Here is a 25,391-nt window from a genome sequence, read left to right as displayed (position 1 = left end):
GGCGGGCACGGGGGCCTGGGCCGGGCCTGACCACGAGCGGTGTGTGCTCAGATTGTACGGCAGGACCGCAGCATGGAGCAGATCGTGTTCCCAGTGCCCGGCATCTGCCAGTTCCTGACGGAAGAGACCAAGCACCGGCTCTTCACCACTACCGAGCAGGACGAGCAGGGCAGCAAAGTGAGCGACTTCTTCGACCAGTCCTCCTTTCTGCACAACGAGATGGAGTGGCAACGCAAGCTCCGCAGTGAGACCCGTGGGCGGGAGGGCAGGGCGGTCTGGCTGCCTACTGACGCCCTATGATAACGGCCTCCCTCGCCTGCCTGTGGGTACCCTGCTTCCATCCCCGCCTCACCCCAAGGAAGGGCTCTTCCACGCGTGGCTTCCTCCTGAGCGGTCCCGCATGCAGCCGGCAGAGGGTGCTCACCGCAGCCCCCCAGCAGCTCGCCACTGCCCTCCTCCCCAGGCATGCCGCTGATCTACTGGTTCTCCCGCCGCATGACCCTGTGGGGCAGTATCTCCTTCAACCTGGCTGTGTTTATCAACATCATCATTGCCTTCTTCTACCCTTATGTGGAGGGTGCATCCACAGGTGAGGACACAGGGCTGGCCGGCAGATTCCCCGGGCACTGCCATGCCTCCTCCCTGGCTTGGGGCAGAGCCTTTGGGCCAGCTAACCTCTGAGGGGACCAGACGCACAGTGTGCAGAAGCACCCCCTGAACCATCCTGTGGGATCTCACCCCATCATGGAGAGACACGGGTGTGGTCCAAGGGGATGGTCAGGGTCTTTGACCTCATGGGAGATGGCACATGCATGCACGTGTACACGCATAGATGTGTCAGCCAGAAACCAGACCTGGTAGCCGCAGCCTGGCAGGGCCTCCTGCTTAGGCCTGAGAGGCAGGTGTAATGGAGGAGGCTAAAAGCAGGCACCAGGAACTTAACTTTTCGGCACCTGTTGGACCTGCGCTGGGGCCGTGGTGGGCTTGAGGGAGCCCTGCTCACCCTGTCCCTGGCCCCCAGGCGTGCTGGATTCCCCTCTCATCTCGCTGCTGTTCTGGATCCTCATCTGCTTCTCCATTGCTGCCCTGTTCACCAAGAGCTACAGCATCCGCCCCCTCATCGTGGCACTCATCCTGCGCTCCATCTACTATCTGGGCATCGGGCCCACACTCAATATTCTGGGTGCCCTCAACGTGAGTGCCGAGGGAGCCCCCATTCCCAGACCAGCCCATGCTCACTGTGCATTCAGACTGCAAGCTGGTCTGCTGCTTCCAGGAGCCACTCCTCTGCCCCATCCCCTCCTCTCTGTTGGGCTCCCAAGTTGCTTATAGACCGATGGCAGGGACCGTTCTGTGCCTTCTCCCTCTCCCTCAACACCTGAGGGCAGCTGGCACTCAGAGACAGAAATTCAAGAGTCCTTTTGGAGCAACAGGGTCAGGGTGGCCGTGCACAGTGCTGGCTGCGCACTGACAGAGGCACTGCTACGCGGCAGATGTGAAGATTCGTGTATTTTGACAGATGAAAATAAAATGCCTTGAGCAAGGAGTACTTTTCCTTGACAGATGCAGTCAGTGGTCTTCTCTGTCCCCATCCTCCTTTGTCTTCCTGGAACTGAGGACCCAAGGGGCTGCTTCTGTATTCTGAGTCCCAGGAGCCCAGATGCATTTCTGGAAGCAATTTCATGAATGCCATGCCCCCCAGGCTCTGAGATGGGCATTGTGGGGCACGTGGGCAGACTCAGGGTGGGTGGTAGGGCGCTGACCCTCAACCTTGTGCCCTGCACTCACCCCCAGCTGACCAACAAGATCGTGTTTGTGGTGAGCTTCGTGGGCAACCGTGGCACCTTCATCCGGGGCTATAAGGCGATGGTCATGGACGTGGAATTCCTCTACCACGTGGGCTACATCCTGACTAGCGTCCTGGGCCTCTTTGCTCACGAGCTGTTCTACAGCATCCTGGTGAGGCTGCCGGGTGGGCTGGGGCTGGAGGGGGGCATGGGGTGGTTGGGGCTTCCCATGAGTTGCTGGCAGTTCTCTGGCGCCAGTTTCTCTGTCCAGTCCTTTTGCTGCTTGGCTGGGAGTAGTGGAATTCCAGAGTCTTCCTCTGTCTGACCCAAGTCTGGCCCTGAAGGCCCTGATGGCCACTCCTGGTGGCCATCTGACCCCCTCTCCTGTACAGTGGTGGTTCAACCCCGGACTCTGAAGCTGGACCAGGGCTTTGCATCTCAGCTGCGCTATCACTAGCTGTGTAACTGGGCAACTGGGCAAGTTTCTTCACTGTCTCATGCTTCAGTTTCCTCACCTGTAAAATGGGGCTAACAGCAGCCCCTGCCTTCTAGAATAATTGCGAGGATAAGACGAGCGAATGCGTGAAGTGCACTCAGGCTGTTGCCTGGCATGCAGCAAGTGCATTATCAGAGCCGGCTGGTCTTCAGCCACCAGTTTCACCCCTTGTGCCTTCCCCTGGCCCACTCTCTTTCTGTGGCCTTAGAATTCCAGGTTCCTCAGGAAGCTCCCCTGACAGGCCCACCCAGCTTGGTTACTCCCAACTAAGCACAGACCTCCCTGGAGGAGCCTTGGGAAACTGTCTGGAGCCCAGGCAGCCCTCAGGGTTCCAGTGGCATCCCCAGCAAGACTGTCCAGCTCAGCCCCTCAAGGCACCATCCCTGTCTCATCCCCCCATGCTGCAGCTCTTTGACCTCATCTACCGCGAGGAGACGCTGTTCAACGTCATCAAAAGCGTGACCCGCAATGGCCGCTCCATCCTGCTGACAGCCCTGCTGGCCCTTATCCTGGTCTACCTCTTCTCTATTGTCGGCTTCCTCTTCCTCAAGGATGACTTCATCCTCGAGGTCGACCGGCTGCCCAACAACCACTCCAGAGGTCTTGGAGGCTTCCCTCCTGGGCAGGCTGTGGGGAATGAGGTTGGGTCTCACAAGTGCCTGGCCTCAGTACCATGAGCTGCAGCCCTTACCCCACCAGGCCCCCGTCTTTCTCCTCTTGGCTTCTGGGGAAGTCTAGCTCACACCAGTCTGTCTCACTCTTTCCTGGAACACACTGAGCGGGAGGGAGTCTTGGGTCTCTGGCCCCTAAGGAGCCCCTTGCTTGAAAGCTGGAGCCCCTTGCAGGCACTGTCATTCATGTTAAACCCAGTAGTTGCAGAAGCTGCCCATGTGCCAGGCCTAGGGGTACAGAGACCCCTCCCTGCCCTTAGTGTGCAACCCAGTGGGGGCAGAGGCGTGAAGACCCTTCACTGTGGGCAGACAGTGGAGGGCTGGCAGCATCAGGGAGGGTTTCCTGGAGAATGTGATGCTGGGGCCAGAGCCAGGGGGTGATAATGCCAGGCACTGGACCTCCTGGTGACCTCCTCCATGCCCCTTGCAGCCAGCCCCTTGGGGATGCCACATGGAGCTGCTGCATTTGTGGACACTTGCAGCGGGGACAAGATGGACTGTGTCTCGGGGATCTTGGTGCCCGAGGTCCTGGAAGGTGAGGGCGATGTGTCTGTGGAAGTCTGGGTGGGGTAGGGGGAGCAGGCAGCTCAGGTCTGAGCACACTCTCTGCTTGCAGAGGACGGGGAGCTGGACAGCACAGAGCGGGCCTGTGACACTCTGCTGATGTGCATCGTCACCGTCATGAACCATGGGCTACGCAACGGTGGTGGCGTGGGCGACATTCTCCGCAAGCCCTCGAAAGACGTGAGCACTCCTGCCCACTCCCAAACCCGTGGGGCCTAAGCCACTGTCCAGATCAGCAACTGTGGAGAGTCCTGTCCTTGGCCTCACATCAGATATTCAGGGTTGAACCCTCCCTCCCCCAAACTTGCATCCTCTTTTCCCTGCTTTCTATACCTGGCCAATTCCATGACGTTACTGCTTAGCTGCTTCTCACCCTCCCATTCCGTAAGGAAAGACCTTGGCAACCAAATTTTGCCCCAGGGCTAGGGACCTCGAACCCCCGCTTTTGTAGCTCACAGCAGGCAGGCAGAAGGCAGAGCTGAGTCGGCTTCATCAGGAGGCCTCATGATTTGGCTTGGGCAGCCACGTTCCCGAACATCAGTCCTTCCTGTTGCTTGAGAGTGAGAAGCTGCCTCCCTGGCCAGACAGGGTTTCTAGAATGTGTGAGACCAGGCGTCGTGAGTGTGTGGCAGAAGTATTCAGAGCTGGCTCTTTCCCTAACCAAAGTTCGGGGCAGAGACACGCCTAGACTCATAGCCCTGCCTCCCTGCACTAGAGTCCTGTAAGACTTTACCCCGGTGTGTCCTGAGTCTACACTTTCCTAACCCAAACTTGGGGCTTCTTGCAATTCTTATTCTGTGGAGCCAGGTTGGGTCCACTCTCCCATCTGCATGGCCCACGAGCCAGAGGCCCTCATTTCCTTCTGCTGGGGTCTGGATCCCCAATATCACAGCCCTGGCCCTCACCTGAGTCCTGTCTTGCCTGGGTGAATGTGGGGACCACCTGGCCCAGCCTCCCTTCCTTGGCCCCGCAGGAGTCTCTGTTCCCAGCCCGTGTGGTCTATGACCTCCTGTTCTTCTTCATCGTCATTATCATCGTGCTGAACCTCATCTTTGGGGTAATCATCGACACCTTTGCTGACCTGCGCAGTGAGAAGCAGAAGAAGGAGGAGATTCTCAAGACGACATGCTTCATCTGTGGTGAGGGCTGCTTCCTGCTCTGCAGAGGCTGCGGTGGGGCTGGGACATCATCTGACACCAGTGGCAGTGGAGGTTTAGCCCTTCCCGCCCTGGGGAACCCTGCCCTGGGGCCGATGATTCCATGCATTTGCCCATCCGGGAACTTGGGAGAACATGACCCTGCTGAACTTGGAGTCACAGAAGGGAGTGAGACAGGGCCATCCCTGTAAACCCTTGGGGTTTCTTGGGGAGGACATGAGCCCAGTCAGTGCCTGGAGCTTCTGGTCTCAGTCCAGTGCTTTTTCCCCACCCCTGAAATGAAGTGCTAGTCCCCTCATACAGGTGACGCCTGCCTGACCCCGAGAAGCCCTGAAGAACAAGCCACCTCGGGCTCAGGCAGGCATCACCTGTATGACCTGTAGGACCTTGCTCATCCAGCCATTCCTGCTTCCCGAGTTCGGGGAATTCTGCCCTTTACTCCTAGAGTCCTCGGTTGCCGCTGCGGGAGGGCTGCAGCTGCGGCGGGCAGGATCTCCACCGCTAAGTGGCTGCTGCTTTAAATAGCAGTGACCCAAATAGCCCAGAGCAAGCTGTCGGAAGCGCTCATTCCGAGAACAAATGCCTCCACTCCCCGGAAGCCGGGTCCCCTCCAGCAGGTGGCTCTGCAGTGGCTCTTGAAGGCTGATGGTTTCATTCCCGCCCTCTGCACCCTCAGGTCTGGAGAGGGACAAGTTTGATAACAAGACGGTATCATTTGAGGAACACATTAAGCTGGAGCACAACATGTGGAACTACCTGTACTTCATCGTGCTGGTCCGCGTGAAGAACAAGACGGACTACACAGGCCCCGAGAGCTACGTGGCCCAGATGATCAAGGTGCAAGCAGGGCCTGCGGGGCCTGTGGGCCCAAACCAGCCATTCTAGAGTCAGCATCACTATGCACTACAGGCCTTGGGGATTCAGCTTCTGAGTACCTTGGGCTCTGGAGAGGAGTGGTCACATCTGCCTGCCTGCCCTGGGAGGCCAGGGGGAGGGGCTCGGACAGCTGCAGACACTTGTGGAAAGGTCAGCAGGGCGAGGAGGAGCAGCTGGAAGCAGCCCTGGGCTGCACGGGAGCCCTGCCAGCCACCGGCTGCTGTGGAGGGGCCTCCTCGCACTTCTAGGTGTCAGGAAAAATCCCACAGCAAACCCATGAGCCCTGAACAATGTGCATGGTGTCCCTGGGCTGGTGGTGCAGTGATGCTGAGGAGGGGTGGGGTAAGGGAGACCCTGCCCATGCCCAGTATCTGTGGGTCACCCTCAGGGAGTGTTTTCTAGCTCGGTGAGAAGGCAGGCTGCTTCCTAAAGTTTGGATTAGATGGTCCTGGGCTGAAAGGGAGCCTGGAAAAACTTTTATCACTTAAATCAAATGTCATCTGCCCAATTTCTATAATAATGAAGGGAGTGAAGGCAGTGAATCATAAAGGAGGAATTCTATGTTAAGTGTGTATTTTGAGCCAATCTTTGTGTACAGATTTACTTGTTGGTCTAAGAATTCACAGCTTACAAGGAAGCTTGAGAATTGCTTGGTGCCCCCTCCCTCCCCACTCCTCTGTCCTGGGAAACGTGGCTTTGCCTCCCAGACACATGTGAGATGCCAGCCCTCCTCAGCGGAGCCTCCTGATCCCTCAATTTGCCATCTGTCTGACTCGCATCTTCCTGGGGCGTGGGGCGTGCTTGTCAGGCAGGCAAGCGGGCGGGTGGAAGGAAGGAAGGAGATCCAGGGTCTGTCTGGGTGCAGAGGCCTTCCTTCACCTCTCAGGGAATGTTATGAGAGTAAACAGATGGTGCTGATACCAGTGAAGGACTCAAAGTCAGCTGCCGACGCTGCCTAACGGAAGTCAGCATGTCTTGGTGGCAGAGGGTTGACTGCCAGCTCACTTTGGCCCCAGGGAGGACCAGGTCAATCCAGATTTTCCCATGACACATCCCTGACGAGTAATTTTGTCAAGGGTGTGGCAGAAGCCTCCCCCCACATTACTGTTTTTCTAAATGAGGCCTTTCTAGGCCAGCCCCACGCCTGCTCACCCCACTGGTGATGTTTTTCAGAACAAGAACCTGGACTGGTTCCCCCGGATGCGGGCCATGTCCCTTGTGAGCAATGAGGGTGAAGGGGAGCAGAATGAGATTCGTATTCTTCAGGACAAACTCAACTCCACCATGAAGCTGGTGTCCCATCTCACTGCCCAGCTCAACGAGCTCAAGGAGCAGGTGTGCACCCGCCCCATCCCGGGCTCTATCCCTGGGCAGCCCCTGCCTGCCTCCATCCTTCCTCCCCCACCCTCTCCCCACAGGCCTCTGGCCCTAGGCCTGGATAAGAAGGAAGTTTCCAAACCCACTCTCCCCTCTAGGCAAGTCAGAGTGGGGTTGACAACCCCTGCCTTGGGCCCCTAAAGACAAGGCCAAGTGGAAACTTAGTACACGGTAGTGGGGCCCTGTGTCTGTCGTCCCCCTCCTCTTGCAGCTGCCAGGCAGGGCCTCTGAGAGGATCCCCATCACTGGAGATGGGGAGTTTAAGGCGTTCTTGCCCAGACATCCTCCTCTGCATCTGGCAGTGCCTGCGTGAAGATGAGGCAGGATGAGATGTGTTAGTGGGGTGGTTTCCCAGCTGCATCAAATCCAGGGTTTGTGACACGCTAATTGAGAACAAGGGTTTGGTGCTGACACTGACATCCTCGAAGCACCCCGAGGGGCCCTGGCCCACTGCCAGTGCTGAATAGCAGCTGGGCCCATGGGGGAAGACTGGCGCCAAGTCCTTCCATAGCACCCATGGAGAGAAGGTGCCAGGTGGCCTGACCAGGCCTGTTGGATCTGCTTAACCCTAGATGACGGAGCAGCGGAAACGCAGGCAACGCCTAGGTTTTGTGGATGTCCAGAACTGCATGAGCCGCTGAGGAGAGCCACTGGAGGCCCCAACAGTGGATGCTCATCACTGGGGACTGCGACTGGGAAGCACTGCCCCTCCCTCTGGCGGAGTGGCCCAGCCAGCCTCTACTTCCACTCTGCCAGACACCCCGACACCAACCCAGGCTTTGACCAGCGTGGAGGGGGAGCATCAGGGCTGGCAGTCCTGCCTAGAGCCCTTAAAAAAGACTTGAAAGTTCGCTGGGACTCAGTTTACCTTAGTGCCTCAGCAGAAGATAAATCCTAGAGCCTTTGTCCCTTAAAGCAATAACTGACAACTCTTTGTAGTCCTCCTTGTGGGTGGTTAAGAGTGGGGTCACCTCTTTATCTCCAAGCACTACATTTTGGCTGCTGCCTACCTCTGAGGGAGGTGGCAGTAATGCTGTTACTAGTAATTTTAGGGCTTTGTTATTTAACTTATTCCAAGGGTGCTGTGCTCAGCCCTGCCCATGGCTGTACAGCTCCCTCCGTGCCTCAGATCTGCTGTAGACAGTGCAGACCTCACCGTCGTGTCCATGCCGCTCCCTGGCCTGGCTCCAGGTGGCCTGATTCAGTGATGGACAGCCTTGCTCCCGGGACCTGCCTCTTCCCGGGCTTCCTGGGGGAGTTGTGCACCCAGGCAACAAGGGCTGGGCTGCGTTTGTGCGGCTGTTTCATGACCGCTTGTTTTTCTCCTTTTGGTGTAATGTTTTACAAATCCTTTGGCCTAAGAACTAGTATGTTAATTGCCTTAAATAAATTAACAGAAATCTAGTCCATTAAAAAGGGCTGTGTTTCCTGTACTCCTCCAGGGGCTGTGGGGATTAGAAAGGAAACACTGGCAGAAGACAGGAACAAGAGCCTCTCCCTGCTGGCCTGGCCTCTCCTCAGGCTCTCGGGAGATGCACTGAGTGACATCCTCGGGGTTCCTGGGCAGAACTGTATTTTGGCATAACTGGTGTCTACTGCAGTCCTGGTCGATCTTATTTTATGCATTTCAGAATATCCTGAGGAGTCTAGATACAGAGGAGATTAAGTTCCACTTTGTACCCACCAGGGGCGCTGTGGGCCCCGGGACTGTCCATGGATGCTCAAGTAGGAAAGTGAATGTGTCTATCAGTAAGAGCCAAGGTTCCATGGAATAATAAGGTGACCCTGTGTGTGTCCCCAGCCAGCAGGGCCTCTGACTTGTGGTCACCTACAGAACCTGCCCACAGTGCTGAAGCCAACTGCAGCTGAGGCCCCGCCTGGCCAAGGCCTGTCTATAGCTTCCCCATCCCTTAAGCCAACTGGGCAATGTGGGTTTTTGCAAGGTCAGGGACAGGCCTGAGGTCTGTCCTTCTCTCAGTCAGTGGGGATGACGGCCAAGCAGGCTTTTTGCCTCAGCCTCACACCTCCCTGCTGATGTTTGCTACAGGATGCCCTTTTCAGTATTTACTGCCATTTTTGGCTTCCTCCCAGGAGCTCCTACAACAAAAGGGAGCCTGAGAATCTTGCCAGGAGACGCCAGACCCCTGCTGGAGGGTGGGGCTCCTGTGGCCATGCAGGAAGCACCTTGTGCTGAGGCCCCGCAACCCTCCCCTGTCAGGCTCAGAGGGAAACCTGCGTTTCCTCTCCCCAGGAGATTTCCCAACCTTGCCAGCAGTCACAGCAGACGGCTCAATCAGCATCCCTTCTCAGGCTGAAACTTTCTTTAGAGCAGCAAGGGCTTCCTTTTTGGGAAGGCTAGAGGAGATTCCCAAAGCAGAAGGTCAGGGGAAAACGGGCAGTTTTATTGACGATGGCAACGCACAAGACTCCACACCTAGGTATGAGGGCAGGAGAGCTCAGGCCTTAGGCTTCTCCTCAGGATCCTTAGAGGCAAACTTCTCCTGCAGTTTCTTCCATAAGCTTTTATCCATTTCCTTAAGCTCTTCCAAGGTGTCTGCGAGGGGGGAAGACAAAATGAGAGAGGGACTGAAGTCTAAAACAGACTGGACCCCGGGGCTTTCCCGACACAAGCATGCCTTGCTTTTCACACAGTGTGTTCCTGAAAAAGGGAAGTACAGATGCAGCTTCTGAAGAGCAGATCAAACAGGGTAACAGAAGTGACCGCTCGCGGTGACTGAGCACTGTGTGCCAGGTCCTGTGCCCAGCATGCTCTCAGCGGTCTTCTCCCCTCCCCTCAACCTTGGCATCAAAGTGGGGTGTTCTGCTCATCGCCCTGCTCCATACGAGGGCAAAGAAATGGCCCTGTGCTGTCCGCTGCACAGCCCACAGGACCAGATGCTTCATCGCAAAATTTGGCCTGCTCCATGCAGTCCTTCCTGTCTCAATTCTTCAGGTGTGGAAACTGAGGCAGGGGGAGAGGCAACTTGCTGAGGTTGCACCGCTGGGAAGTGGAGCAGGGATTTGAATCCTGGTGTGTGGGCCCAGCACATGCTGTGGAGTTGAGCAGGCACCAGGAGGGAGACAGACTGGGGCCCGAATCCCAGCCCATCACCTCCCACTCTGGGTCCCCTCAAGCAAATCATTTAACCCTCTTCGCCTCGAGTTCCTCATCTGTAAAATGAAGATAAAAACACATCTGCAGACAACTCGGGGAGAGGTGAAAAAGAAAAAAAACCACAGGTACCCCAAGAGTTGTAAGGATTGAAGAAAATCATGGAAGTAACTTTCTTGGCACACAGTCTGCACTCAGTGAAAAGGCAGCCGTCTCCACCCCAACGCAGGCGGGAGGGGCTCTGGTTTAAGAAAGCAAACTTCCCCCACAGCCAGAGCCAAAGCAGAGTTTCTCAGCCTTGGCACTACCAACACTTTGGGCCAGATGATTTTTTTGTGGCTGGCCTGTGCATCACTGAGGGCTGTGCTGAGGCATCTTGGCCTCTACCGCCAAGTAGCGCCGCTGCCCCCAGCACCAGTTGTGACAACTAAAAATGTCTCCAGACATAGCCACGTCCCCTGAGGGCCAAAATCACCCCCAGTATGGAATCATCTGTCTCAAGTCTCTAGGGCTAATGTTCCATGAAATCGAATTTTATGCATATGGTCAATTTTAGATATTCTTATAATATTGTTTGGCTTTCCCACCTTGAATTTTCATGTTAACAAATCTACTGGAGAAAAAAAAAAAAGAGTATCGTTTCTGACCAAAAAAGGTAACAGAAAAAAGCCCATGCTATGGGGCTCTTCCAGAAGTCTAGGTCACTGAGGGAATCCTCGTTCACCTCCAAGCCCCGAGGCCTCCCTTTAGCGCCTTCCATAGCCCCAATCCCAGGGTGGACACAGGCGTGACCCAGAACACAGCACCTTTCAGACTCACCAGGCCCTCAAAGCCTCTCACTACAAGGTGCTGCAGGTCTTTTCTTGTCCTGGCAGAGGAAACATTTGGTAAGCTTACTCCATGCAATTTGCAACAAAAATATGAGGCTTGCTGTGAAAACAAATTCTCAGCAAATTTCCTGGAACTAAACTCACAGCCAGAACAAGCTGCAGCGTGGACCAATGGCGGGGACGCCTCCATCTCCCGGCCTTCGTTGCTGCCAGTTACCCGCCTGCAGAGGCCGCCCTGAGGGTGAACAGACAGAGGGCAGAGGCAGGGTCTTCGGAACTTACTTCCACCCTCACTTCAAGCTCAAACTTTGCTCAAACTCTCCAGGGCCCTTGCAATAATGAGCATCAATGCTGTTAATTACACAGACCCAGGGATACAGGAGTAAATTTACACATTAAAACGAACTGCCAATAAAGTGAGTCTGCCTGGCCAAAATATCTTTACCCTCATTTTCCAGCAAGTACTGGAATAAAAATAGGGTTAGAGTTGACACGTAACAGCAGGTCACACCATCAGGTTTTAATCTCAAAAGAAGAATGTCTTCTAGAAGCCCAAATCCTCAAAACTAAGTAGCTGAAGGCTGCCATTAGAAGAAGAAAGACACATTTCTAGAACACCAGAAGGAAATGATTCAGGGCCATGCCCTCCCAGAAAAGGTTAGCCTATTTTTGCATATAATATACTTGGCAACAAAAATAGTAATTTTCCAGTACCTGCCGACTTCAGCCCTGGCTCTCCTGCCTCCCTCCTTAGGGACAATAGAGATAGGGAAGCAAGGAAAGGACGGGCTTGGCAGGGTGTTTCCTTTCTTGTTCATCACAGTCTATCAATGACTCAAAAACATACCTGGGTAAACTCATCTAACCCACAGACCACGTCCCCTGGGTCAGATAACTCTTCGGCGGATATCCCCAAACACATTTATTGAATGGCTTTTTGTTTTAATTAAAACCTTCATTGTTTATAAAGCCCTCTTAGGACCATAAAAATAAAATTATTTGCCTTCCATCTTGATTTCAACTACTTCCATTTGGCAAATATGTATTCCCCTGTTCCCTGCTGCCCAGCCTTGAATTTAAAAGCACTAAAGATAGATTTCCTTTTTAAATAACGCCTTTGACCTTCTCCACAGTATATGGTCAAAATGCATGAGGCCTGTAGCTTCAGAATTTCCTCTGGGCTGTTCTACAGGACTTTCCATCAAGCAAAGCTGTCTTCTTAGACAATTCCCCTTGGCCACTCAAACTCTGAGAATCATCTGCAAAGCAATGAGAAAAGGCAGCTGTGCTTTCATTACCTGTGGACAGGATCAGCTTGTACTCTTCCAATGACAGGCCACTGAAGCTGGTTTCTCTGGGGCGAGGGTACTGGTCATAGGGGCAGAGAGGAAGAGAAGGGAGGGGAGAGATCAGCACACAAGCCCTGCTCTCTAACTGCGGTTCACTTGGGAACTGGGCAACCAGAGGCCAGGAGGCCTAGCAAGAAGAGCAGCGCCACCTTGAGGTCAAGACTTGGTCTCGCAAGAACCAGTACAGTCTCCAGGAGGCAGCTCGAACTTCAACATGCCCGTGAGTCCTCTCTGGAAAACGCAGGTATGGGCAGGGCCCCCGATTCTCCATTTCTAACCAGCTCCCAGGTGATTCCCAAACTGCTGCTCATGGACCACATGTTAGTAGGGAGGATTTAGAAAAAATCCATTTACCACATGGGCATATGGCCACATATATTTGTGGAGTTACAGAATATATTTTTTGAGTCTCGGAAAAACCACTCTAAATGGAATTTAACAGTAATCACGTTGGGTCCCAGCTCTGGAAAAGGAGGGCACATTCCCAATCATCCCATCTTTATCAGAGTGCGAGGAGGTGTCAGTTCCATCAGAGTGGATGGGAAAATAGGTATAAATCCAATGGCTGTCAGATACTCCCAGGAGCACGCACTGGCATATCAAATACATGGCTTCTATTCATAATTGGTTTTGTTTTTTTTCCCATTCCCTATATTCACAATTTTAAATAGCTTTTATTTAGGTGGGCTAAAAGCCTCTACCAGGCACCTCTGTTCGCTTGGTTGAAATTACTGGTTTCATTTGAAAACAGCAAACTCAATTCTTTACAAAACATTACATAATCAAGATTTTCACTCATTCTTATTAGTTGTCCTGTCAGAAAGCTGGGGGTATGCAAGGTGGCCCACTCACCTTGTGTTTGTAGTAGTTTGAATGGAGTCGCGCTAAGCTCTCGTACATCTGATCACAGGCCTCAGGCTCTGCAATCTGAAAAGCAAAGAATCCCCAAGGAGGTAAGCAAAGGAGTCCTGCCTCCCACAGTGTCTGTACCTTGAGGAAAGACCATACTTAATAAGGCATTCACATGAAGCAGGCCTGCAGCTAGCACTGGCTTCTCCATTCTGTGGGAAGCAAACCTGGACTACAGCTCTGCTATTTTTTGGAGGCAAAGCTCTGCCTCACAACTCCCCAACCTGCAGAAGAATCAGATTAATTAACCAGCAAACAAGCATTTGTTGAGCATCTGTGGCTTGTAAGCCACCACACCAGCTGCAGTGGGAGATGCCACAATAGAAACCTAAGGTTGGGGGTGTGCCTAACAAAGCGGGTGCTGGGCAGGGTGGGCTGCAGGGATTCAGTCGGGGAGTTCCCACACGCTCAAGTGGTCAGTGCATGAAGGAAGTGAGATGATGCTAGGTTCTGAAGGAAGCACAGGGGTCAGCAAGCAGAAGGAAGGCAGGCCTTCCTGGAGGAGATGCCTGTAAGGCCGGTTGCCTCGCCAGGAGCTCGGACGCCCCCCCGCCCCCTGCCTTTTCCAAAAGCTTGGACAAGCCCAGACAAGCTCGGGCAAGCTTAGACATGCTCAGGCATGTTCCCTTCTCCCATGCTCGCACAGCCTGGCCTTCCCTTAAAGAACCCAGTATGCAAACAAGGTCTTGTAACCCTAGCCTCTTGACAACCAATAGCAGTTGAGTCTTAACAACCAACAACAAGCCAAGTCCTAGACAAAGGCTTGTAACTTTACCCAATAGCAATCCTGCTCCCCCACAACCAATCGAGCTATTTCACTCCCTATAAAACCCCACATCTGAGAGGAGTCCGTGCGACTTCTCCGGCCCCTCCTGTGGGACCGCAGAACCTCACCCGGGAGCCTGAATAAACCCTTTGCATTGGATCTTCTTGTGCTGGCCTCAGTTTCTTCGCTTTTAAACTTGGCGAGAACAAACCTTACAATGCCTTCAGCAAGGAAGAGGAGGCAGGAATCCCATAGGATGCTTCAGGCCAGACCAGTAGATTCTTTTTTTTTTTTTTTTTTAATTGAGATAGAGTCTCACTCTGTCACCCAGCCAGGCTGGAGGGCAGTGGCACAATCTTGGCTGACTGCAACCTCCACCTCCCGGGTTCAAGCGATTCTCCAGCCTCTGCTTCCTGAGTAGCTGGGATTACAGCCATGCACCACCACACCCAGCTAATTTTTGTATTTTTTAATAGAGATGGGATTTCACCACGTTGGCAAGGCTGGTCTCGAACTCCTGAACTCAGGTGATCTGCCCACCTTGGCCTCCCAGAATACTGGGATAACAGGCATTAGCCACCATGCCTGGCCTCAGATCAGATTCTTTCAGGAAAGACAAAAAAAAAAAAAAAAATCATCTGAGTTTGCTGAAACTCTACAAGAAGGATAGAAACACGAAGAAGGCAACATTTAAGATGAAATGGGTGAACTGTGGAGAACCAAGACGGGACCCCAGTTAGGTCTGCTAGAAAGGAGATGGCCCAGAACACCGAGGCCTTGCCTTAGAAAGGGAGAAATAAGTAAATCTGGTGTCAGAGACAGTGGCGCCCCTGCTGGACATTCTCAGGAAGACAGGCAGCACAGATGAGACGCAGTCTTTTCCCTTTGCTCTGTCCTTGCTATTGTTTATGTATAGTTCTTTCCCTTCACATTTTCCTGCCACGAATTCTGAAAAGCTCCCCAGAACAAAACTTTCTCTTTTACATTTTTTTCCCCAGAATTCAAATGAAGGATTTTTTCCTAACTTAAATCCTTCCTTGGAGAAGGCAGAGCATAAATAAACCAGTAGTAAAGCACTTTAATAGGCAGCTCCACTTCTGCCTCTCTGTGCATGTCAAATGAGGTTCCCACTTTACAGCAAACAAAAAAAGACAATCCATCATTTAGTTCTACCTGATCCATTCCTGGGTTCAGGCTACGCATCATGAGAATGTTCAGCTAGATACATCAGGAGAGGAAGGATTACGGCCTGAGGAGGTGGCCAGCGTAATAATCAAAGTCATTATCTGAGTGGACAGAACAAATGGAGAAGTTTGAGGCTGGTGCCTCCTTGCTGCTGGTCAGCTCTTCCAGGGAAAGTCCAGCTAGAACGGAATTCTGTGCACATGCTTTGGATGAACACACGTGGAACATTTCTTCAGCAAGGCACGCATAACCAAGAGCTAACAGAAGACAGAAGGGCAGGAAGTAAAAGACACAAAAGGAAAAAGAAAATTATACTGGCACAAAGATTTCTGTGCACAACAGTATTTAGTTCAAAAGAAAACAGTGCATTTCATCTTTTGCTTTCTCTCTTCATACTTGTGTAGATGTGCTCATATATATATATATATTTTTTTTTTTTTTTTTTTTTTTTTGAGACAGAGTCTTGCTCTTGTCACCCGGGCTGAAGTGTAATGGCACAATCTCGGCTCACTGCAACCTCTGCCTCCCAGGTTGTTCAAGTGATTCTCCTGCCTCAGCCTCCCGAGTAGCTGGTACAGGCCCCTGCCACCAGGCCCGGCTAATTTTTATATTTCCAGTAGAGATGGGGTTTTGCCATATTGGCCAGGCTGGTCTCAAACTCTGGACCTCATGACCCATCCACCTTGGCCTCCCAAAGTGCTGGGATTACAGGCGTGAGCTACTGTGCCCGGCCTATAAATTTGACAGACATTCATGGAGACCTTCCAGCATGCCTGGCCCATGCACGAGCAGGGGATGCTTGGGTGAAGGATCTCCAAGGCTGTAGGGAGCAGTGGAGTCAAGCTGCCTGCGTTGAATTCTGGCACCATCACTTATCAGCCATGGGATGTCAGGCAAACCACTCACTCTTTCCCTATGAAACACACTTAAAAAAAAAAGTTTCCACAGTTGCTTTATCTTTCTCTGTGTCTGCACATACATATCTTTCTTTTGATCCACTTGAAAGTAGGAGCATAATGCCCCTTCACCCCATATTTCAGTGTGCATTTCCTATGAACATTCTCTTACATAACCAGAGTTCAGTGATCAAATTCAGGCCACTTAACATTGATACAATACTACTATTTAATGCACAGTCCATATTCCAATTCTGTCAATTGTCTCAATAATCATCGACGGAAAAACAGGATGTCCTGCTGCATTTACCTGTCATGTACCTTTTAGTCTCCTTTAATCTGGGACAGTTCCTCGGCCTTTATCTTTCATGCACTGAACATTTTGGAAGCATACTGGTCAACTTAACCTTTCTTTTAAAAGAAAAGATAATAATAGGCCCTACTTCGCAGGGTGGTGTGAGGATAAATGAGGTAATGCTTGGGCTGTTTTGAATTCCGGGCCTGGAACACTGATAAACGTGAGTGATTAGTTTTTGTGAGTTATTAGTAGTGAAGAGTTGCAGTAAACACAGGACTGTCTCATAAAGTGAGAGGGGAAAGACAGAACAGTTCAGGACCACCCTGGTGGGAGTGGAACGAAGCAGCATGTTCAAGGGGCTGTGGGCCCGTGGAGCCAGGCAGGAAGTGCTGGAGAACGAGTGGCTGAGGATGGGCGCATGTACCAGCAAGGAGTGGGGGCGCTCCAGGCACAGGACCAGGTGGACCCAGTGCCAGGGAATGGGTCAGCATGTTATCAGTGTATCAGTGTGGCTGATGTGCATTGCCGAGCCTGGCACTGGAGGCAGAAGTGAGGATGGATGAGAAACTGCCGAGGCTTCACTCCTGACTGACCCTGGTTGCTCTCAGTGGTCACTGAGCTCTCCATGGTCTGCCAAGTGAGCAGCTGTTTGCTGTACCTGGTCTTCACCTGACGATCGCTTATCTGGACCTTCCCTTCCTGCCACCATCCCCACCACCTTCCCAACCAAGCTCTTAGGAAAGGAGTCCACGGGCTGATAAGCTTTCCTCCCAGAGCCTCTGCCTCTCTCCTGGGCTCCCAATACTGCTTCCTGGTAAACCTGCATTCTGACCAGAGCCACACCCTCAAACGCCTGTCAACTCAACTTCCCTTCCTGCTCCAACTTCTCTAGCAATGAGAAGTCAGCAGTAGGCTGCTCAGTGACCTTATACCATACCCTCAAGTGGGTGAGGAGGGTGCTGTCCTTCCTTGACATCTATTCCCATCCCTGATGGGCAGCAGGACAGACGGGAGGGGCACAGGGAGTGGGTCACCCTTGCAGAGCGCTGCTCCTGTAAGAGCAAAGTGCACAAAGTCTAAGTGCAAAAAGCAAAGTGACCCTCAGGTGCCCTCATCTCTTAAGCTTCCTCAGCATGAAAGAGATAGTCTCCTAGAGAGTTCCCAGAATTCCTGGACTCAATCGTAATCTGAGAAAAAAGACCAAACACCTGAGTCCTAAAAACAGACTTGCCAGACAGCCTCCCATCTGAGGTCAGAAGGTGTCTGAGGGTGTAAAAGGAGTTTGAGATATGCCCATTTCTAGCCAACTTCCTACTGCCTGAGGAGTGACGGAGTCTTTGTCAATGCTAAGTTCCTAGCCACAGAGAACTCAAGCTCAGCAATTAAAACACAGTCATGCTTACTACTTAAAAGGATGCCAATGGAGACATCTGTCAGATTCTGGAAGCCTCACCACGTTCCTCTACCTTACACTTTATTCACAGACTCCAGCACTAACATTCCTGAGTCCTGAAATGCAGTTTTTCTGATGAAATGGACTGTGCATTTTCAGAAATATTCTTAATACAAGCTTTAAATTACCTGATTTTGCATTCTCACCTAATGAGATCATGGATGTTTTAGGACTAATAGCAGTGCTGGGTTTGAAAAAGGCAGCAGTGGGAACATGATGGAAAATTCAGCACTGCTCCTGAAATGTGAATAAAATAGATGTTCATCTGACGAGTGTCCTTTGTGGCTCCGTTTTTGCTCCTTTTGCATTTCCCCTGCTCAGTCATCAGTAAATTTCTCTTTAACATATTAAACTTTTATACATACAAATCTACATCAGTGCCGCAGGCACCGATTTCGATTTTCAAAATTGAATTTTGGGTGGTGACAGCAATCGGTACAGCGGCCCTTATTCTAGTCACACAAAGGGACACATAAGCACTTTTGGGAAAGGGTGTTGCAAATTGCTTTGCTAATTAAGGTACAGCTGGATTCAGTCCAGGAGGATCTATTAAAAAAAGGTTTTCAAGATTTGGTAATGAACTTCTGAAATGAGTTCATTCCGTTATGGGAGCCTATTCCCTTCAATTGAGTTGAAAATGTATTTCTTAAGCACCTACTATAGAGTGCGTGCTCCACAAGGGGAGTGTGAGGCACCATAAAGAAGACGACCCAGGCAGGCTGAGGAGAAACTGGCAGACACACTGCAGAGACAAGATATACATGCATTAGAAACCAACCCTGCCCGGGGCAGCGTGCAAGCGAGAGCCAGAGCTGCCGAGCACGGGCCGCTGCAGGAGACTCGAGGTGGGAGCTGGCTACCAGGCTGGGCTGCAAGGGAGGTGTGGCGGGGAAGGGTTGAGTTTCACTGCAGTGACAGTACACAGATTGGAGTGCCAACATGGGCATGAGTGACACAGGGACCAGAAATGACTGGGAGAACGAGGCACAACAAAGCACAGGAAAAGGGTGTTTTAGGCAGGCAAGGTTTTTAAGGGGAACCCAGGGAGGGCTCCAAGAGCCTGGGAAGCCACCCAATTCTTTAGAAACTGTGTCTGGGTTTTCTTGGGTTGTAAGGGTGTGGTGACTCACAGTGCACTTGCCTCAAAGGTTCAGAACCGTTTGTACCATGGCCAGTTTGGGAGGCCATGGGAAGGGACCCTTGCTGAGCCTTGGGCTTGGGTTGGGGTGGTGAGAGGCAAGGCTGGAACTGCAGGCTGGGACCAAGGATCAGAGGCACTGTAGCTGTCAGAAAGGTGCCTGCCACCTGTCCAGGAGGCAACAGGCAGACCCCAAAGATCTATGAATAAAGTAGTGACGCACCAAAAGTGGCCAAGAATTTCTCCCTTCGGGAGGAGCACTGCGTCTTTACATATGCAGAGAGAAACACCACCCCTTAGTGTGAATACTATCCTAGCTCGCAGGGTGCCTTCAGAATTGGGAGAGGAAAAAAGATGGAGATGTTTGCATTCCCTCTTAGAGATGATTCTCCTCACAACTCCTGTTTTTCGATGGGCTCAATACACGACTAAAAATAGGATAATCTGTTCTTAGGACTCTCTTCAAAAACATGACTTCAGGGGACCCATAAGTGGGGGTGTGCAACGTTGAGATGGCTTCACTGTGGCCAGCATGTGCCAGGCGGCTTGGGAGCTAGCTCCTGCCACGCTGAGGAATGTCAAAGACCAGGCCTCAGCTGCATGACCGAGAAAACAGAATTACAAAAAAACCTTTGAATTCTCCTCTGAGAAGGTGGAAATATCATTTACATTATTAAAACCCCAAGACAAAGTTTAACTTTTTTCAAACTGGGCCAGTGTTATTAAACTTGGATACAATTAGAACTCCCGGGTGGGCGAGCCCCTTCCTGGGCAGCAGCTCTTGCAGGCCGCCCCTCAGAGCTGCACCCCATGCTACATAAGTGGGTGCTGGTGTGCCGTCCAGGATCTTTTCGGAAGCACCTAATGAACTCATTAGAAAGACCTGCTCCTTTCCCTATTGTTAAGTCAACAATTACAGTTGTTTTGCCATCTTCTCGCATGCTGTGATTCTTTTATTAAGCTCTAGCGCTGTAGGAAACACGTGTTCTTAGAAAAACTGTATTCAAAAGGGGCAAAGCCCATAAACACTGACTTTTTAGAACTGCACAATAGGCTATGGGGTGTGAGAGGAGTTACATGTGTTCCTGCTCCCACCACCACCTCCCCACTTGGTAGGTTTCGGGTGGACCATGAGACTCCCCAGAGGGCAATGTGAGGTGGAATAAACGGAGGCAGTGGTTTTTGTACTCTGGTTTTGAGTATGAATTATTACTTTACCCTCTAGTGAACCTGGCTTTTCTCTGCCTGGTGTCTCACCGAGGACCATCTTTCTTCCCATCTGCACTGGTAGTGGCTGGGGCAAAGAATAGGTGGGCAAACACAGGGAGTTCCATCTGCTGCCCAAACTATCTATGGCCCAAAAAAGGTTTGAACAGGCAACCGGGGAAGGAAGTGGCTTGACGTTCATGGAATAAGAGATTGTCCTAACAATAACTTGGAACAGCAGCTGAGGAAAGGCCAGGCACCCAGGAGACAGCGCATACCAGGGTCAGGAGGGCTGGGTCTGTTTCTCACTTGGCTTGTCTCTTACGGCTAGAGAACCCTCAGTGCGTTGTCTTATGTTTCTGATTTCTTTCCTCATCTGTAAAATGGGAACAGTAATGGCTACCACTCAGCTGCACTAAGGATTAAATGAGATTATCACGCAAAGGTGTGCTGTGCACCTTTCGGGGTGACCATTAGGACCAAGGAAGCCAAGAGGCTGAGAGGACTGACTGCCTTTATCCTCTATGGGAATGGAAAGATGGCATGAGCAGAGCTACTGTCCCCCCAAGTCCACAACCAAGAGGGAGCTCCATAGTAGTCAGTCAACTGGATCTAATCCCCACCTCCTGCTGCCAGTTTAAGGAAGAGCCTACCAGAATCACCTTTCTTTCTCAAGGTCTTTATAAATGATCTGGGGGTGTCAGCAGGAGTGACTCACAGTAGTGTTTCCAACTCCAGCGAGGGGCTGCACCCTTCAAAAATTATCAGAAAGATTTACTAAGCCCAGGTGCATTCTCAGGTGACATTAGGATGAGGTACCACAACAGTGGTCCTGAGTAATGCACCTTCTGCCATCGTGATGCACTGGTTCACTCTACCAGGAATGCATTCATCAGCTGATATAGAATCATCAATGGAGCATGACTTGCATCTGCAGCTGGGACTCAAACCTGTGTGGGCCTTTGACTGATCGGGAACGATTTCCTTAGGTGATGACAAAGGATGACAACTCCAAAACAGAAAACTCTTTCCCCCCTTGCTGGCTCCTCTTACACTAACAAGCAAGTGAATGTAATGCTCTCTCGCCTCACCAAGGATCAATGCTCTGATGGCCCAACTGTAAGCTCCTTGGTGGTGAGGACCAGGTTATGGCCTTCTTCCATAGATCCTGCAATTTCCCCATACAGTAAGCTCTCAGATCAATTCTTACCACTCAGGACACACAAATATTCCCTTCTCACTCTTCACAACTTCCTTCCATCTAGTTCTGCTACATCTGAAACGATATTTAAATATCTTTGTCTCATGTGCCATAACCAATTATTTACTTATCTATTCATTCAGACATTTACTGAGTATTTTTTATGAGTTATCTATTCATTCAGACATTTACTGAGTATTTTTTATGGGCCAAGAACTACGCTAGACACTGGTAGGGGAGGGAGGAAAAGATAAAAATGGCATCATCTCTATTTTCAGGAAGCTCATGCTAAAAATATGCAGGGAGCACAGCCAGAAAGTTTATGGGGTTTGTAGAACTGGGACTAGATAAGATTCTTGCCTTAAAAATCTTTACACTTTGGGCCAGTAAAGACCACCATGAATGATGGAAGGGCCCTGGGTAAAGCATAACCTGGGCCAGACACTCGCCAGGCTGCCAGCCAATCAGTAGTTCAGTCACAGGGATGCCACTGGGCATGTTCCTGCTCCATGAGGTGGGCTGGCTTGGCTCTGTTTTGGGCTAAGCTGCAAAAAAAAAGACCATGCTCCTGCTTTGACAGGTCTTGGCCAAGTTTCACAAGTCATTTCTTCAGACAGTGTGTGTATGTATCTCATTTCATATCTGATCTCTTGCCTGAGCCCCAGGCTCAAATATAGCATTGCCTACTTGACATTTCCACTTGGAAATCAGTGTACTTGGCATCTCAAGTTTAACCTGTTTAACACTGAACTCAAGATATTCTTCCTACACCCACCCATTCCTCTCTCAGTAAATGGCACTATCTTAGACCTAGTTGCTCAGGCCAAAAAAAAAAAAAAAAAAATCTAGGTGCTATGCTTGGCTCCTCTCTTTCCCCTGATTTTTAAAAAATATTATTATTATTACTTTTTTAGAGACAGGGTTTCTCCATATTAGTCAGGCTGGTCTTGAACTTCTGACCTCAGGTGATCCGACCACCTTGGCCTCCCAAAGTGCTGGGATTACAGGCGTGAGCCACCACGCCGGGCCCTCTCTTTCCCTTTATCCCACATCCCATATATCAGCAAGTCCTGGTGACTTGACCTGCCACCTGTGCATAACCAGAATGCAGCCACTTCCATCTTCTGTGCTGCCATACTCATTCAACCCGCCACCATCTCTCGCTCATACTACCAGTCAGCTTCTCTCCAGACTCCTTGTTTTTGTTCTTGCCCCCTATAGCACACTCACCACATACAACCAGAAGTCTTTTAAAAAAAGTAAATTAGGGCCGGGTGTGGTGTCTCACGCCTGTAATCCCAGCACTTTGGGAGGCCGAGGTGGTGGATTACTGGAGGTTGAGAGTTCGAGACCAGCCTGACCAACATGGAGAAACCCCGTCTCTACTAAAAATACAAAATTAGCTGGGCATGGTGGCGCATGCCTGTAATCCCAGCTACTCAGGAGGCTGAGGCACGAGAATCACTTGAACCCATGAGACAGAGGTTGTGGTGAGCCGAGATCATGCCATTGCACGTCAGCCTGGGCAACGAGAGCGAAACTCAGTCTCAAAAAAAAAAAAAAAAAAAAGTAAATTAGGGCACATCAGTTCCCTCACTAAACATCCGCAGTACTTCTCACTGGCCTTACAATAAGGTCTAACTCCTAATCAGAGCAGATAATATCCTACTGTGCCTAGCTCCTGACCTCCACTTAGCAAACTCCACCTTATTCACTACCCTGCAGTCATTCTGGCTTTCTGTCCTTGAACATGTCACTCTGCTTCCTGCCTCTGGACATGTGCAGTGCCTGGAATATCCTTCCCACCAAGTGTACATGGCTGGCTCATCCTCTTGCCTTAGGTCTCACCTATGTGTCACCTCCTCAGAAATGCCCAACTATAACATTACACTTTTATCATGCTACCCTATTTTCTATCGATCATAGTACTTCTCTGTCTTATGTACACCTACTTGTTTATTGTGCCCTGAACTACAGTGTAAAACTTCATGTGGGCAAGACTTCACCTAACACTACTGTTTCCCTAGCCCGTTCCAGGCATATGGTAAGTGCTCAATAAATACGAACTATATGAATGAATGAATCCCAGAGCTTGCAGCACCAACCTAGAAGAGAGCTAGAACGTAGGCGTAGTACTACTCACATATAGTTGCCGGAGCTGAGGACCCAAACATGATGCATAGGCTTACAGGAGCTCAAGAAGAACGCAAAGGCTTAGTGGGGGCCTGAGGAGTTGACTGGGGATCAGCTCAGTCAATATACAACACTGAGAGATAATGGTACCATGACACGGAAGCAAAAAGCTGATGCTGTCACCAGCTGCCACTGGTATTGTGGGTCTCAACTCTTGTGTGCACCTTGAATCACCTGGAGAGCTTTTAAAACACTGAGGCCAAGGCCGGGCGCAGTGGTTCACGCCTGTAATCCCAGCACTTTGGGAGACAGACAGGCGGATCACCTGAGGTAAGGAGTTCGAGACCAGCCTGGCCAACGTGGTGAAACCCTGTCTCTACTACAAATACAAAAATTAGCTGGGCATGGTGGCAGGCGCCTGTAATCCCAGCTACTAGGGAGGGTGAGGCAGGAGGAGAATCACTTGAACCCGCAAGGCGGAGGTTGCAGTGAGCCGAGATCGCGCTACTGCACTCCAGCCTGGGCGAAAAGAGTGAAACTTCGTCTCCAAAAAAAACCAAAAACCAAAAACCAAAAAAACACCGAGGCCAAAACCCCATTCCTAGATTCTGAATCATTAAGGTTGAGCGATCCCAGGTATCTTAAGATTTTGTTTTTTGATCTGCAGAGACGAGGTCCCACTATATTGCCCAGCCAGGCTGGTCTCCTGGGCTCAAGCGATCCTCCAGCCTCGGCCTCTCAGAGTGCTGCGATTATAGGTGTGAACCACCGCACCCGGCCCATCTGGAGTTTTAAAAAGCTTCTTCGGCAATTCCAGGGTGCAGCCGGGGGAGAGCACTGAGTAGAAGGGGAGTCGCTATCAGTAGCTGCCTGGGGGAAAGAAGGGACGGCGCGCACGTGCGGCCTGGAAGGAAGGGCGCGCGCATGCGCATATCCAGCAGCTAGCGCGCTCGCGGCCCCGCCTCTACCTTGTCCTCTCCTCCCCTCGTCCCAGCCGCCTCCCCGCCGGTCACCTGGGTATTCTCTCCCTCCCGAAAGGCCTGTGCCACCCGCTGTCGCAGGTAAGCGCCCAAGTCCCGGCCCCGTTTGGTCTCGTCCACTGGCCATTCCTCACAGAGCTTAAGAAAACGCCGGTACCGGCTGGCCGCCATTTTGGGCCCGCGCGTTCCCGCCCTTGGGGGAGGAGTCGGCGCCGCCGGATGGCGCTTGCGCACTAAGTCTCGCAGCCTTCCTAAGGCTGGGGGCGGGAGTCCTGGTGGGCATGCGCGACTTTGCAGGCGCCCAGCTACTGTCCGGGTAGGGGCGCTGCTCGCCTGTCTCTGCAGGTAGAGCTAATTCAGTGTTCGTTCTCCTGGAACCGGCCTAGCTCCCAGGGGCAAGGCCGACGTGGAGTACCCCAGAGACAGCTTTGCTTCTCTTTTTCAATGACTGGAGAAGCTTGAGACTAAAAAAACCCTCCTCCGAGGCCTCCGCTGTTTTGCATAAAGCAATATATTTACATGTAAATACAGGTTACTGGATGAAGATGTGTTTGAACGTTGTTCGTGTGTGCCCCTGTACCTGTCACTATCCTTGCTACCCTGCCGCAATTCCTTTAGTGCTTCCTAGTTCTTGTTCCTCTCTGCCCAACACCTATTAGTATCCCTTCTGTGCCCCGCCCCCCATAAGCCAGACATTTTTCTCTGGGAGACCCAGGTTTTCTAGTCTGAGCAATGTCAACTGGGTTGATTCGGCCTAGAAAAACCTTTTTTTTTTTTTTTTTTCAATTTATTATTATTTTGTAGTATGGTAAAATACGCATAACAAAATGTACTATCTTAACCATTTTTTTTAAAGACAAGGTCCTGGCATGTGGTCCATGTTGGTTTCAAACTCCTGGACTCAAGTGATCCTCCCACCTTGGCCTCCCAAAGTGCTCGGATTACAGGTGTGAACCACCATGCCTGGCCTTAATTTTTCTTTTTTTTTTTTTTAGTTGGAGTCTTGC

At 51.3% G+C, this 25,391-nt stretch overlaps 2 protein-coding genes across 5 annotated transcripts in view; one reads left to right on the top strand and one right to left on the bottom strand.

Annotated features, from left to right (window-relative positions):
• ITPR3 (inositol 1,4,5-trisphosphate receptor type 3) overlaps positions 1-8,332 on the top strand; it is a 79,282-nt gene extending 70,950 nt beyond the window's left edge. Inside the window, exons 48-58 of the mRNA XM_012461656.3 lie at positions 52-244; positions 464-589; positions 1,022-1,194; positions 1,795-1,959; positions 2,691-2,883; positions 3,385-3,489; positions 3,571-3,698; positions 4,492-4,657; positions 5,352-5,512; positions 6,725-6,886; positions 7,501-8,332. Of these exons, the coding sequence (XP_012317079.2) occupies positions 52-244; positions 464-589; positions 1,022-1,194; positions 1,795-1,959; positions 2,691-2,883; positions 3,385-3,489; positions 3,571-3,698; positions 4,492-4,657; positions 5,352-5,512; positions 6,725-6,886; positions 7,501-7,569 (1,641 nt within the window). The 3' untranslated portion in view covers positions 7,570-8,332. The remainder of the gene's footprint in view (positions 1-51; positions 245-463; positions 590-1,021; positions 1,195-1,794; positions 1,960-2,690; positions 2,884-3,384; positions 3,490-3,570; positions 3,699-4,491; positions 4,658-5,351; positions 5,513-6,724; positions 6,887-7,500) is intronic.
• A 977-nt stretch (positions 8,333-9,309) lies between these two features.
• Positions 9,310-24,570, bottom strand: LOC105723552 (ubiquinol-cytochrome c reductase complex assembly factor 2). Of its 4 annotated transcripts, none has more exons than XM_012461657.2 (6): positions 24,418-24,567; positions 13,072-13,146; positions 12,169-12,238; positions 11,015-11,105; positions 10,860-10,908; positions 9,310-9,482 (listed from the first exon to the last, which is right to left on the bottom strand). In XM_012461657.2, the coding sequence occupies exons 1-6, from the start codon at positions 24,553-24,555 to the stop codon at positions 9,363-9,365; spliced, it is 543 nt and encodes a 180-aa protein (XP_012317080.1). In that variant the 5' UTR covers positions 24,556-24,567; the 3' UTR covers positions 9,310-9,362. The 4 variants fall into 4 exon arrangements, with proteins under 4 accessions (XP_012317080.1, XP_012317083.1, XP_012317081.1 ...); XM_012461660.3 differs by lacking the exon at positions 24,418-24,567 and adding an exon at positions 21,281-22,568; XM_012461658.3 differs by lacking the exon at positions 10,860-10,908.
• Positions 24,571-25,391: the final 821 nt, after the last annotated feature.

The sequence above is a fragment of the Aotus nancymaae genome, unplaced genomic scaffold (assembly GCF_030222135.1).
Source record: "Aotus nancymaae isolate 86718 unplaced genomic scaffold, 86718_ANA_hifiasm-v0.15.2.pri h1tg000040l, whole genome shotgun sequence".
NCBI classification, from domain to species: Eukaryota; Metazoa; Chordata; class Mammalia; order Primates; family Aotidae; genus Aotus; species Aotus nancymaae.
The sequence above is the reverse complement of the archived record's forward strand: the minus strand, read 5'-3'. Positions and strand labels throughout refer to the sequence as shown.

Excerpts from the sequence above, each read along its gene's own strand:
- LOC105723552 (XM_012461657.2), bottom strand. The coding sequence starts at position 24,555 with ATGGCGGCCAGCCGGTACCGGCGTTTTCTTAAGCTCTGTGAGGAATGG. Across the intron at positions 13,147-24,417 it reads GGGAGGGAGAGAATACCCAG|ATTGCAGAGCCTGAGGCCTG; the intron begins GTGACCGGCGGG and ends TTTGCTTTTCAG. Across the intron at positions 12,239-13,071 it reads CAAACTACTACAAACACAAG|TACCCTCGCCCCAGAGAAAC; the intron begins GTGAGTGGGCCA and ends CCCTATGACCAG.